The sequence below is a fragment of the Mus caroli genome, chromosome 18, assembly GCF_900094665.2.
Source record: "Mus caroli chromosome 18, CAROLI_EIJ_v1.1, whole genome shotgun sequence".
In the NCBI taxonomy this organism is placed as follows: domain Eukaryota; kingdom Metazoa; phylum Chordata; class Mammalia; order Rodentia; family Muridae; genus Mus; species Mus caroli.
Genome location: NC_034587.1, coordinates 58,016,029 through 58,030,465, shown reverse-complemented (window position 1 = coordinate 58,030,465; position 14,437 = coordinate 58,016,029). Strand labels below are relative to the sequence as shown.

The following is a 14,437-nucleotide window of genomic DNA, read 5'->3' as shown; positions in this document are numbered from 1 at the left end:
AGAAGAAGAAGAAGAAGAAGAAGAAGAAGAAGAAGAAGAAGAAGAAGAAGAAGACGACGACAGAGGGTTATTTTTCCAATAATTTATTTTTGTATTCACTTTACATCCCGATTACAGCCCCTTCCCTCCTCTCCTCCCAGTCCCGCCCTCACAAATCCCTGCCCCCACAATCCGAGTTTTTGAAGTACAACTTAGAAGTTTCTTAGGTAGAAAGTAATAACAATTCTGCAGAGTTTTCTACTTAATCTACTTAAGTCTCATAATAATCTAGAACAGTGGTTCTCAGCCTGTAGGTTGCAACCCCTGTGGGGGTCAAGTGACCCTTTTACAGGGGTCACCTAAGACCATAGGAAAATACAGATATTTACATTATGATTCATAACAGTAGCAAAATTACAGTTATGAAGTAGCAATGAGACTTATAGTATGGTTGGAGGGGGGCGGTCACTGCAGTTTGAGGACCTGTATTAAAGTGTTGTGGCATCAGGAAGGTTGAGAACCACTGATCTAGAGAAACAGATGGGGTCATTAGCCCCATTTTATAGGTGGAAAACTGAGGCTTGGAGAGGTGAAGTGATCAGCTGGCTTACATTGGGCCTAATTCTTTCCGTTTATTTTGTTTTGTATGTTGTTACTAAAGTAAGCACAGGGTTTAGGAGAGCAGCTCCATAGCCGAGTACTTGCCTTATATGTACAGGTTGTGAGTTCAATCCCCACCACCTCAAGAAACATAAAATCAAATTATAATAAGCAGTTGAGCATAAGTACCTGGCATATGTTAATTTATTTATTTTGATAACAATCTTTGAGAGTGATATACAATTATTCACATGTTTTTGTTTGTTTCTTTGTTTGTATAAGGTCTTGTGTAGCACAGTCAGGCCTCAACTTAGCTATATTGCTGAGGCTGACCTTGAACTTCTGATGCTGCTGCCTCCACCTCCTGAGTTCTGGGAAGACAAGCAAGCACCACCCTGCCCATCTTCATCTTAGAGAGGCTAAGAAACTTGCTGAGGGTCTGACAGCTCCTTAGTGAACAAGTGTTCAAGTCCAGCCATAACCGCTCTAGGATACAACCTCACAAGCTGTGCTGGCTGGGTTTGTGTGTTAACTTGACACAGGCAGGAGTTATCATCTGGGGAAATGCCTCCATGAGATCCAGCTGTAAGGCATTTTCTCAATTAGTGATCAAGAGGGGAAGGGCCCCTTGTGGGTGGTACCATCTCTGGACTGGTAGTCTTGGGTTCTATAAGAAAGCATGCTGAGTAAGCCAGGGGAAGCAAGCCAGTAAGAAACATCCCTCCATGGCTCCTGCTTCCTGACCTGCTTGAGTTCCAGTCCTGACTTCCTTTGGTGATGAACAGCAACATGGAAGTGTTAGCTGAATAAACTCTTCCCTCCCCAACTTGCTTCTTGGTCATGATGTTTGTGCAGGAATAGAAACCCTGACTAAGACACGAGCATTCATCACTTTCTAATACTGGGGCCTCCCACCAGACACAGCCCAGTAGTCCCCAGCACCTTCACACCAGCCACCCTGACCCTGTCAATGCTTCAGTAGAAGGACATGCTCATCACCCCCCCACCCCCACCCCCACCCCCACCCCCACTCCCGTTCTGGAGCCAGGCCGCGACTTACCTGGCCGCGACGAGTCTCGCAGTTGTGCAGGTAGCTCAGGTGGAATACCTTCATGATCAGGTTCACAAAGTTGAGGTACTTGAGAAGAATCTACAAATCCAAACGGCACAGGGGGAAGCAGATGAGAAGGAGGAATCCTTCTTCTCTCTACTTCTGCAGCCAGCAGAAGGCTGACCACCGTTAAAACTTTTGGGGTAGAAGTAATTCGCACAGCTGAGCCATGGAGTGCAGACTCCTCACTCGTTGCGCTGTGAATGGAAACTCACACTGCATGTTGACTTGTTAGTGAGAATGTATTAATAAAAATAGCTAGTGAAAACTGGGCGTGGTTGGCGCGCGCCTTTAATCCCAGCACTCGGGAGGCAGAGGCAGGCAGATTTCTAAATTCAAGGCCAGCCTGGTCTACAGAGTGAGTTCCAGGACAGCCAGGGCTACACAGAGAAACCCTGTCTCGAAAAACAAAACAAAACAAACAAACAAAAATAGCTAGTATATATTGAACTTGATGTTCCTGTGATAAGTTGCCGGTATAAGGTACCCAGTCATTATAAGTCAATGTGAGGTAGATACTATAAAATCACCCCACTTTACAAAAACAAACAAACAAACAAACAAACAATACTTTCAGGGAAGATAACTGTGGTGGTTTGAATGAAAATGGCCCCCAAGGGCTCATAGGGAGTGGCATTATTTGAAATGATGAGGTGTGGCCTTGCTGGAGGAAGTGCATCATTGGGGATGAGCTTTGAGACTTCAGAAGCTCAAACCAGGCTCTTTCTCTTACTTTCTCTTTCTCTTCTTGCTAACTCCCCAGCACCATGTCTGCCTGCATACTGCCATGCTTCCCACCATAATGACAATGGACTAAGCCTCTGAGCTCTAAGCCAGTCCCAATTAAATTTTTTCTTTTATTAGAGTTGCCATCATCGTCGTCGTCATTGTGGTGTCTCTTCAGAGCAATAGAACCCTAACTAAGACATAAAGTGATTTGTCCAATAAAACAAGATTTCAAGAGACCCAGACCAATCACCTCTCCATTCCTAACACGCAAATTAAGTGTCTGCACTGTTATCTTCCCCTGCCTCTCTCAGAGACTAGCAGGTAAACCCTACACCCCTCTTTCTCTCTCTTTTAGTTCTGAGACAGGGTCTGATCTGTAGTATATGTTGCCCTGGAGCTGAAGCTCATTATGCAGGCCAGGCTATATAGTTATAATTACGGGTATGCACCAAACATATGACAATACTCCTGCACAGCTTGTCAAATACTGAAATTACAGGCATGGACCACTGTGCTTGGCTGTCCCCCAGCCTTATATTTGGAAAAACTAAAACCAAGCCAAATAGCAAGGTTGGAGAATTCCGTGAGCTGGAAGAACAGGCCAGCATGGCCTCCTCAGAGGTATCTCAGGCAGCCTTACCTCTTCATCTCTCTTGGTGAAGTGGGGTTCATCTATTTTATTCACAGCCATGATTATGGCTACCACATCCTTCCCATTCATGATGGGGGAAGCCAGGATGTTCTTGGTCTGATATTCTGTGAGATTGTCCACGAAGTCACAGAAATGCTCATCCTGAAAGAGTCAAGGACAGAGAGACAGATGAATACAAAGAACAGGGAACATCTCAGAGACCCTGCTGACAGGGGGATGATGGAATCATCTGTTCCCTTTTAGCAAGTTCCTGGTGACCTGAGGTGACCACGTACACCTCCAGCATCCATTAGAAAAAGGAGGGGGGGGGAGGAGGAGAAAGAAGAAGAAGAAGAAGAAGGGGGAGGAGGAGGAGGAGGCAGCTTGACAGGCACTCCATCAAGGGCCATGGAGGGCAAACACATCAGGGCAGTGAAGCCCAGTGGGAGCTGTGAGGGAGTTAGAGGCATTACCATGGTGACTGCCAGTGGGCATGGCATGTGGTACTCTACGTCATCCCTTCATCTTCAACCTCCCAACAGCCTACGAGAGAGGGACCAATAGCCTATCTCAGAGAAAGGAGATCTGCAACTCAGAGTTCACGTTGTGACTTGTGAGCGCTTAGAACCTGTCCTCAGCTCTGCTCGGCTCACATCGTCTCAGAGAAGCTACACTGGGGTCCACCTCATTGAACAAAGGCTTTGTTATTCTCAGCTCCACCCTCTTGTATCTATTTGGACACCATCTCACTACGTAGTGCAGGCCAATCTCAATCCTCCTGCCTCAGCCTCCCATAAGTGCTGGAATCACAAGCATATATTTTCACCTTTTTTGTTGTTGTTGTTGTTGATATTTTCTTTATTTACATTCCGAATGCTTTCCCCTTTCCAGGTCTCCCCTTTGGAAACCTCGTATCTCATCTCTGCCTCTATGAGGGTGTTCCCTCACCCACCCACTCCCATCCTCCTGCTGTGGTATTCCCCTACACTGGGGCACTGAACACCCTCAGACCTGAGGGCCTCTTATTTTCACTTTTTATAACAAGCTGGTTACCATCTACACAGTCATTTCAATGGTCATTCCCATCCTCCAGATCCATATGAAACTCCACTACACATCAGGCCTATACCAAGTGGCTAAGATTCAAGGTCTTCACTGATGAATCACCAACAGTAAGTTTGATTGGCATCTTGACTGGGTTGAGAAATGCCTAGGAGCTCAGTGAAGCAAACCTCTGTGTGTGTGTAACTTCCCAGAGAGGATTGCCAAAGAGGGGACACCGGCCCTGAATGTAGAGCTGGACCAGCTAGAGTAAGCAGCAGGGTGGGGAAAGCTGACCCGGGACATTCTTTTTCTCTGCTCAACAACCGCCCTATGAACTGCCCTGTCCTTTCACAATGTCCCCACAACAGACTACCAGCCCCAAACCATGAGCCAAAGCGATCTCTCTTTCCTTCAGTTAAAAATATTATGTATTATCGTTAAGGGAGAGGCATGGTGTTTGTGGTGAGGGACGTGTGCCAGGGCTCATGTGGCAATCACAGGATAACTCTGTGGAGCAGTTTCTTTCGTTCCACTTTCACATGGGTTCTGGGGTCAAACTCAAGTAGCCACCAAGTCATGCCAATGACCTCTTCTCTTGTCTCTGTCGCATATTTGGTCACAATAGCACTAAAGTAATACAGGCCATAAAAGCTTAGCTGAAAAAATGTAGCACACAGAGATCCACACATCCTGACTCCTAAACCCAAAGGCACCCGGAGGGATCGTTAGAGGCTTTGGTACAGTCTATGTGGTCAGGGAGAGGAGACACAGGCTGGATTGTCTATCGTCAAAAGAACCCACCTTTCTGTCTCCAGTACCATGGATACATTTCCTGACTGCCATGCCTCATGGGACCTGAGCCAGCCCAAATACAGTGTGCACTGTTCTGAGAAGAACGATTCATCTACACAGCCAATGCTAGAACTTTTCTACAACTAAGGTGGCATCATTTTCCCTGTAGCTCACTTTCCTGGTGCGGTGCTCTGGATGTTGGGATTTCTTCCCAAAGACAGTGAGATTCAATAAATAGGCAATGGCATAAGGTCAGGGAAGTTGACTCGGCCCAGTGAAGGGTAAAGGGATTAAGATAAACCAGTCATGCTCCACTTGAATTATCAGTTGGGGGTTAGAAAAGGCTAGAAGGCAGCAGCAGCCATGGATGGTTTTCTGTGTCACTCTCAGAAGACCCAGATGAGGGCCTGTGTCCAGGGTTGGGCAAGCTCAGATTCATCTCAGTTCAGCTTTGCAATATTCACCTCCAGCAAGGGAAGCCAGAATTTGGGCCGCACTTGCTCTAAGGCAGATGTCTGTCTCTAAATCTGCCAGAACCCTCTTTTCCGGTGTATTCGTCACGTTTCTCATCGCTGTGCTCAAATACCTGACAAATGCAACTTCAGGGAGAAAGGGCTTATTTTGGCTCCCAGTTTGAAGGGACACAGTCTGCCATTTCCAGGAAGGTGTTTTGACAGGAGCAAGGGGCAGCGGACCACATTGCAGCAAGCAGAGAGGAGAAAATGGCTATACTCTGTTTGCTTTCTCCTTGGTAGACTGTCTGGAACGTCAGCCCATGGAAATGATGCTGCTCACATTTAGGGTGTGTCTTGCCACCTCCATTAATCTGACTGAAATACTCCCTCACCGACAAGCGCAGAGGTCTGTGAGGTGAGTCTAGATCCTGTCACGTAGATTACCATCACACACACTGAGAGTGCCCAACCAAGGAACTCTTCATGGACACTCCGTCTCCCAAATGACTGGAGTCTACATAAGCATTGCCAACCCTGTATTCATCCCATAGTAAATACCCCAAACTACCCTGCTCATGTGTGTGTGTGTGTGTGTGCGCACACACACATGCACGCGCATGGAATTGAGCTGGAGGTAAAGGACAGCATCTGTCTCATTCCCTTGAGACAGAGTTTCCTATTGAACACCAAGCTGATCAATTTAGCTAGGTTGGGTGGCCACTGAGTGCTAGGAATCTGTCTGTCTCTGTCCTCCCAGTGCTGAGGTTGTAGACACAAATATCTGACATTTTGTGTGTGTATAAGTGCTGGGGATTTGAACGCGAGTCTTCATGGTGGTAAAGCAAGTTCTCTTACCTACTGAGCCATGTCCTCATTCCCAAACCAGTGATTTTAAAAGCCAGGCATAAGAGACTTACTTGGTTAAGGAAGGTCCTGAATCCTTCATTCACTCAGGACTGACAGAATACTTTCTGAGTGACGCACTGCTCTGAACCCTGGGGCCCCAGTAGAGAACGGGAGACTTTTATTCTGGTAAAACATAGTTAAATAGAGGAGACATGAAAAGAAAAAAGAAAAGAGGGGCCTGGAAAGATGGCTCAGCAGTTAAGAGCACTGGCTGCTCTTCTAGAGGGCCTGAGTTCAATTTCCAGCAACCACGCGGTGGGTCACAACCATCTGTAATGGGATCTGATGCCCTCTGCTGGTGCATCTGAAAACAGTGACAGTGTACTCATATACATAAAATGAATACCTCTTTTTAAAAAATAAGAGTAGAGTTCAGCATTTACCCTGCAGCCTGATAGCATCTGCTCTGAAGGATCCAGGAATACCTTAATAGTGATGGGCGGGTGGTAGATTGAAGCTGTTCAGGTTTGAATGGGAATCAGGAAGGCTTCTCTGAAAGGTAGCACTGAGCTGGGGGCCCAAGGCAGAGGAGCAGGGGTGTGAGCATTCATTCTAAGGAGGGGCATAACTACAAAGTCCGGAAGGTAGGGATGGGCTTGGAAGATATGGCAGTTTGAATAAAAATGGCTCCCATAGGCCCATAGGGAGTAGCACCATTAGGAAGTGTGGCCTTGTTGGAGGAGTTGTGTCTCACTCTCTGCTGCCTGTGGATCCAGATATAGAACTCTCAGCTCCTCCTCCAGCACCATGTCTGCCTGCATGCCACTATGTTTCCCACCATGATGAAAATGGACTCAACCTCTGAACTGCAAGGCAGCCTCAATGAAATGTTTTCCTTTATAAGAGTTGCCAGTGGTCATGGTGTCTCTTCACAACAATGAAACCCTAACTAAGACAGGGGACTCAAAGAAAAGATCTGTGTACCTGAGGCATTGAGAGGGAGGGGAAGAATGGAGGGCACAGAGTTGGAGTGGCGAGCCTCAGTATTCTTTCATTCATTCATTCATTGTGCAGGAGAGCTTCTATGTGTCTACAGCTGGCTTATAACCCTAGTGTGGCCTCAGACTCACCATCTTCCTGTCTTAGCCTCCTGAGTGCTGGGATTTCAGGTATACATCACCATGCCTAGATTTAAACTCTGCTTCTCATTCCCTATCCCCAGTTTCTCCTCTCAAACACTCACAGTGATAAATTCTGTGGGACCCATGGCAGGATCTGTTAATAGAATCCATTACGTATTGAATAATAATGGTGTGCTCTGCTAAAAGCCAGACGACTTACATACATTATCAAATCTGCCAAACATAGCTGCTCCTTCTCAATCGTGGACAAGTCCCTTGCCTATAAGTAGCGCAGCTGCTTACCTGTTCATTGGGTGTTGGTTTATTCACTGGTTAATGGGTTAATTCATTCATCCATCCATCCATCCATCCATCCATCCATCCATCCATTCATTTGTATTTATTGAGCCTTGGCTCTGTGTTAGGCACTGGATATGTCAGAGTCTGTGTGGAATTACCTTTATTGCTAACTAAGATAGGAAGACCTGTCCACTGTGGGCAGCACTATTCCCTGGCTGGGATCCTGGACTATGTAAGTAGAGAAAAAGCATTCAGCAGCAAGCATCCGTTTATCACTCTCTGCTTCATGACTGTGAATGTGTTGTGACCAGTGCTCAAACTCCTTCTGCCTTGATTTTTTTCCCCACCATGGTGGGCTGTACCCTTGACTTCACCATGATGGACTGTGCCCTTGAACTGCAAGAGAGCATGTGATGGCTATTTCCAGTTGTCAACTTGACTATATCTGGAATGAACTCCAATCCAGAGATGGAAGGCACACCTGTGACTCAGATCTTGAGGCTGGAAGACACAGGCTTTTGATTCTGATCTTGAAACATAGCATCCATGAAAAGCTTATGTCTAGGCAAGGTGGTACATATGTTTAATCCAAGGAGACAGAGGCAAACATCTCTGAGTTCAAGGCCAGCCTGGGATAGAGCAAGTTCAAAGAAAAGGACAGCTTAGGTCCAGGCATGGTGGTACACACCTTTAATCTGGGCCATACCTTCTGCTGGAGGTCTACATAAGGACAATGGAAGAAGGAAGGCTTTCTTCTTCTTCACCTGCTTGCACTTACTTGCCAGCACATCTGTTGTATCCTACTTCCTCAAGATTCCAGGTTATACAGAAGACCAGTTGAAACATCTAGCTTTGAGAGACTGAGCAACTACTAGATTCTTCGACTTCCCATTCACAGCTGCCCATTGTTGGGTTAGTCGAACAGCAGACTGTAAGTCATTCCAATAATTTCCCTTAATAAATAGAGACATTCCATAAGTCTGTGACTCTAGAGAACCCTGACTAAGACAGAGCACAAACCCTTTCTCCTTTAAGTTTCTTTTGTCAGGCTGTTTTATCACAGCAACAGGAAAAGGAAGGAAGACAACTGGTCACATGAGGTTGCTCTCTCTGGGTGTCATGGCATGGTGGGATATCATGTTCAATGGGAACCTCCAGTTCAAACCACAGTGTGAATCAGGATGGGCAACAGAGATTGAGAAGCTTGCCTGAGATTAGCTTCAGTGGTTACGTAGTACACTACCTCAGTTTCCCCTGAGGTGAAGTCAGAGTGATGGTTTAGGTTTAAGGTTTCTCTCCTGTCTAGTGTGGCCATTTCTGAGTCTCCAGAAAGGAAAGAACAGAGGTAGACTAGATCTGAGAGACTGCAGGTGATGGTTCTCTCAGCTCTAACAGTCCTTTCTGTCCTGAAGTCTTCAGAATGGAATTGGTTGGTGTTGAAGAGGGGCTGCCCCTTATTCACTCACGCATTGAGTAAGTACCCTACTCTACCCCAGGTACTGGATGAGATGTCAGGGACAAACAGTAAAGAGGCGAGCTGAGGACAGACACCTCTTGGAGTAGGAGACTTCAATACCTCACTCATTCCAACAAACAGGAACATTGGAGCTAACTGATTTAATAAATCAAATGGACTTAACAGATACTTACAGATTATTTCACCCAAACACAAAAGAATACACGTTTTCTCTGCACTTCATGGAAATCTCTCCAAAATTGATCAGTCACATACCAGGACACAAGGCAAGTCTCAACAGATACAAGAAAATTGAAAATAGCTCTTGGTATCCTATCAGACCACAATGGATTAATACAACAACAGAAACAGGCTGCCAGGTTAAATCTGAATTTCAAGTAGATGATAATTATTTTTAATCATAAGCATATCTTAAGTATTTCATGGGATATACTTTTACTAAAGCATTCCCCTTTGTTTATTAAAATCCAAGCTTAGATGATCACCTTCCATTTTACCTGTCAATGCTGACCTCATCTTTCATAACAAGCACAAGAATGAGCAAAGATTTGCCATGGGATGCGAGCACGCAGGAGAGCCCCTGGAAAACAAGTTTGCAGCTTCACAATGAAGCAACTGTAACCACCCCCAGACTCTCTAGGGCAGTGAAGGCTCAAAATATAACTTTAAAGATATTCAGAGACAACTCAGACCCCAGTCCACACCATCTTCTCCCTCTCCACTAGTTACTCGGCTTCTTTAGAAAGACCACGTCCATCCCAGAGCCTAGAAGAGAGGGAGATTTCCCGTGTATGAGAGCAGCAAGCAACATGCAAATGCTAAGCACTCGGGACTTCCTGGTCTTGGCTGAACTTGTGTGCAGGTCTGAGTCACTCACACCCAGGGACACTGCCCCAGACTTAAAGACTTCTGGGAAAGCCTGGGTGTGGCTGCAAGGATGAACTTTGAGAGCTGAACAGAAAATAACAGATCAGCACAGAGGCTCATCACGCTGGTAGGCCTGAATCTTCTGGAATCAGACCTTCTCAAATCCTCAAGTCCACAACGCCAAGGCCTATGAAGGGCTTAGCGCTTCCAGAGACTAAAGGAATCTAAAAGGAAAACTCCAGAAGGAAAGGTTAGATTTTTTTTTTTTCCCCATAGTCCACACAGATGTGGTGTGGCTCTGTCATTTAGAATAAGTCCTTACTGACAGCAATGGGATTGTAATAAGGGACAGGAACTGCCCATGTAGGCTTTGTGTCAGGAGGCTAAGGAAATAGCTTAATGGATAAAGCACTTGTTGTACAAGCTGGATCCAGAATTCAGAGTCTCAGACTCATGTAAAAGATGGGTAGGTATAGCAGCCCACCTGAAATCCCAGCATGTAGGAGGCAAAACCATAGTACTGTCAATGTTTTATATAATAAGAGGGGAGCCCAATTAGGCTAAATGATTTGCCTAGGCTATGTTCTAACAAGAGCCACACCCAGCTCTGACCTCAAGACATAAGGTCATAACTCCTGAAATATGATTAGAAATAAACTATCTTAAGTAACCCTCCATCTCCTGACCTCATTTTACACCTAAGGAGGAGGTATGGGGTTATCAGAGGGTTCGAGCCTGGGCTCAAGGTCAGTGTCCCTGAGTTTAAATTCCATCTCTGCTTTACACCCGTGTGACCATGAGCTAGAGTTTCCATATGTCATCTGTAGGCCTGAGATAGTGAGATACTACACAAGAATCTGCGAAGGTAGAGTGTACCAAAGACAAGGGAAAAGGAGACAAACAAGTGGGCACACAGGAAGCGATTATCCTCATGCACTCTGCCTGGTGTTGGTGTTTTCCAGAGAGCTAGTTTCTTGGTAGCCTAGGCTGGCCTGAGGCTTGACCTTGTAGCTCATGCTGACTTAGTATGCTCAGTGGTCCTCTAGGCAGCTGGATATTTAGGAGAAAGACCAGGTGATCACTGTTTGATGTCCCCCTTGAATTCGTGTGTTAACTTGGACTTAATGCTTACTGATTTTGGTGCAAGCCCCTTATTAAGACCTTTGGAGTAAGGTTGGAAAAAATGGATTTTGACGTTACCTCTTTTCTCCCCTCTGGAGTGTGTGTGTGTGTGTGTGTGTGTGTGTGTGTGTGTGTGTGTTTGTGTGTGTTCTCGTGCATGCGCATGCATGTTAAAGTACACTAGCCTAAAATTCCTTGACTTAGCTAGGCTAGTGGGTCATCTGCCTGTCTTTACCTCCCCAGCTCTGGGATTACAGATACATGCCACCATGATTGGTTTTTAAAATTTTTTTAAGTGTAGGTTCTAGGGATTGAACTTGGCTTCTCATGCTAGCCCAGCAAGCACCTCACTGTCTTCCCAGCCCCTCCTCTTCCCTTTTCAACCTTAAGACTATTGGTCTGAAATAAATACAGGAGTAAGATAAAGACAAAGTCACAAAATGTGCAGGAGGCCAGGCATGTGGCCCATGGAGGCCAGAGAATCTCCATGACTTCAAAGCCAGTCTGGTCTACAATGCAAGTTCTAGGCCAACCAAGGCCCTGTCTCAAAACAACCAATCAAACAAAACAAACAAACAAACAAACAAAAGGGACACAAAATATCCAGGAGCTGGACCTCGGAAATGGTTAAACATGATTCCTTAGTATGACTGGTGTAACTAGTAAATGAGGCCTGTGTGACCCTAGAGTTTGGGGATTAACTTGCTGTGTAATGAAGGGAAAATCACTGCAAAGTTCCTAGGCTTTAGGCTGTGTTTATTGACCACTAGCTCTGTGCCTGACATTGTGTGGGATCCTAGGATAAATATTGAGTCAATATGGTTCCCTGTGCCAGAACCTTGATTGGTGACTTCAGGAAGGGGACAACTCTGACAGAGGGTGTTCCCAAGGAAGAGACTGTTGAACTGAGATCTGAAGGCACGTGGGGTTGGCATGGACCAGGGAGATCAAGTGGGACTGCTTTGCAGCCTCCAATGATAATATAATGATATCCAGCAGGCACATGGATCAAAGGGATCTTTGTCAGAGTTTCCAGTAAAATCCCAGGAGCTGCAGGATTTGGTTGGTTTGGTTTGGGTTGGATTTTTGATGTGGAGGCTCTCTGTAGCCCAGGCTGGCCTGTGATTTGAATCTGTAGCCCAGGCTGGCTTGGGGACTTGACTCTGTAGCTCATCTCTCAGTGACCCTCTAAACTTCTGGGTTTTTAGGAGAAAGATCAGGTGATCAACGTTAACATTTTCAGCAATGGGACAATCATCTCTGTTTCCAGTTAGAAAACATGACGAAAAATAACGCTACCTTTGTGATACTTCTGGAAGAACGTGAAACTCAATCTAATTATGAAGGCCTATCAGACAACCAGGCGTGGTGGCTCATGCCAATAATCCTGGCACTTGGGTAGCTGAGAGAAGAGGATTGCCAAGAGTCTGAGGCCAGCCTGGGCTACACAGTGACTTCTAGACCAGCCTGGGATGCCAAATGAGTCTTTCTCCCCTTCCCTCCTTCCCTCCTTCCCTCCTTCCCTCCCTCCCTCCCTCCTTCCCTCCTTCCCTCTCTTTCTCCTCACCTAGAGTATAGTAAACTTTATCTAAAAACACTCCAATAAATATATGGTGGTGATGGTGGGGGTTCAATAAGCCAAAATAGAAAGGCATTTCTGTAAAATATTTGTGAGTTTGTCCAATTTGGCATAAAATATTTCTTCAAATACACCAGCTTTCCAGAAAACAGTCTCAGACAGGAGTGGACTAAAGAGACAGGGCTACATTAGTGTACTTGAGACACCTGGAAAACACTGGATATACACAGGTAGATGATGGTACTGTGCGACTGTTATGCTCCCCACATTCAACCATTGTACTGTGGTTGTGGAAGAAATGTCCTGCTCTAGAAATACTGACCAAAGGCTGTATGCTCAGGGCATGCCTGCAACGTCCTTCTAGCAGACCATGGAAATAGAGAGAGAAGCAGATATGGCATAATATCAATAATTGGTGAATATGAATAAAAGATACACAATTCTTTGTAGTATTTTAAATTCCTGCTAGTTTTGAGTCTTTTTTTTTTCTAAATAAAATGTTCTAAGTATTTTTTATAAATAGAGAGTGGTATCGCGCTATGACTAGCCCAGGTTTGGTGGCCAGCAACAGCCCAGCCAGCTTGGACTCCAGAACCCCAGAGAACAGTGCATTCGTACATCCATCTTATGGGGAAAGCGTACCTCTTCTGTGTTGGGGACATTGGCAATCTTTTTGGAGTGTGCGACGTGGCCCACGACACCCATGTCCAGAGGGAAGACAATCTCGGAGTCGGGCATCACCAAGCAGTCCTCTAGGACGGCATCCTTGTGGACATTGAAGAGCCTAGTGGCCAGCTCGGCGATGCCGTTGCGGGTCCTGTACATGAACAGGCTCATGCGGTCGGCCCGCAGGAGGAAGCAGAGCTTCTTCATGACATTGAATGTGCATTTCTCAGCCTGTAAGTTCTCCTGAACGTCCCGCAGGAGGTCAAAGATGATCTCACTCTCCTCTACGCTGTTCACATCGTGGTAGTTGCTGAAGTCCACGGCTGCCTCCTTGGCCCCGAGGAGGTCTGAGATGACCTTCCCCCGGTAGTGAAAGTTATAGTATTGTTTGGCAAAGCCAATATTTGAATCCAGGAACTTTTCTACCTCCTCTGCTGTCACCTCACCCATGGTGAAGACTCCCTTTAGCTGCTCCCAAGGAGAGGTTCAGGCTCTCAGCCTTTCCTGGGCAGTTTCCAAGCAAATTGAGTTCAATAGGCCCCACCTCAATCTGAGGTTCTCTGGGTCTTGTCTGCAAATCACAGGGAGAAGGCCACACAAGAGCAAGGGGCCAGCCAAGGGATTAAGTTATTAATACATCTTGAGAAGATCATGAGGATCAGCGTGTTCCAGATACTGCTGGGGCCTGGAAGAGAGAATGGGTGTGGCTCCTTTTCACCCTGGTCTGATAAGGGCCAAGAGGAGACATCCATACTGAACTTCACTCGTGCACTGCATGGGTTAGGAAGCAGCCTAACAGTTTCCTGTAAATGTATCCTCTCTGCCCTCGCTGGCTTTCTTTGAACCCATGACATCAGTTCCTGACAATGGCTGTTTAGGTTTGTTCCGACTTCTTGGACAATAAGAAGAGCTAACAAGTCTAACTACAGTCCTCCATTCGGGAAGGACTAGAGTTTGGACACAGCCACCTGCGAGCGCCCCTCATCCCCATCCCTGCCACTGGAACCTTCCAGCCTTTGGCTGTGATAAAATAGCCTGACAAAGAGCAACTTAGGGGAGAACGGGGGGGGGTATGTTTATGTTCAGTTTCAGGTTACAGCCCATCCTTTGTGGGGGGT

The 14,437-nt window shown here is 46.1% G+C and overlaps 1 protein-coding gene across 2 annotated transcripts in view; it reads right to left on the bottom strand.

Annotated features, from left to right (window-relative positions):
• The window catches only part of Pde6a (phosphodiesterase 6A), a 66,759-nt gene extending 52,701 nt beyond the window's left edge, over positions 1 to 14,058 (bottom strand). Inside the window, exons 1-3 of one of the 2 annotated variants that reach the window (XM_021150535.1) lie at positions 13,296 to 14,058; positions 3,060 to 3,212; positions 1,640 to 1,729 (exon numbers count right to left, since the gene is read on the bottom strand). In XM_021150535.1, coding sequence (XP_021006194.1) covers positions 1,640 to 1,729; positions 3,060 to 3,212; positions 13,296 to 13,769 — 717 coding nt within the window. In that variant the 5' untranslated portion in view covers positions 13,770 to 14,058. The remainder of the gene's footprint in view (positions 1 to 1,639; positions 1,730 to 3,059; positions 3,213 to 13,295) is intronic. The other variant, XM_029471997.1, reaches the window with a different exon arrangement.
• Positions 14,059 to 14,437: the final 379 nt, after the last annotated feature.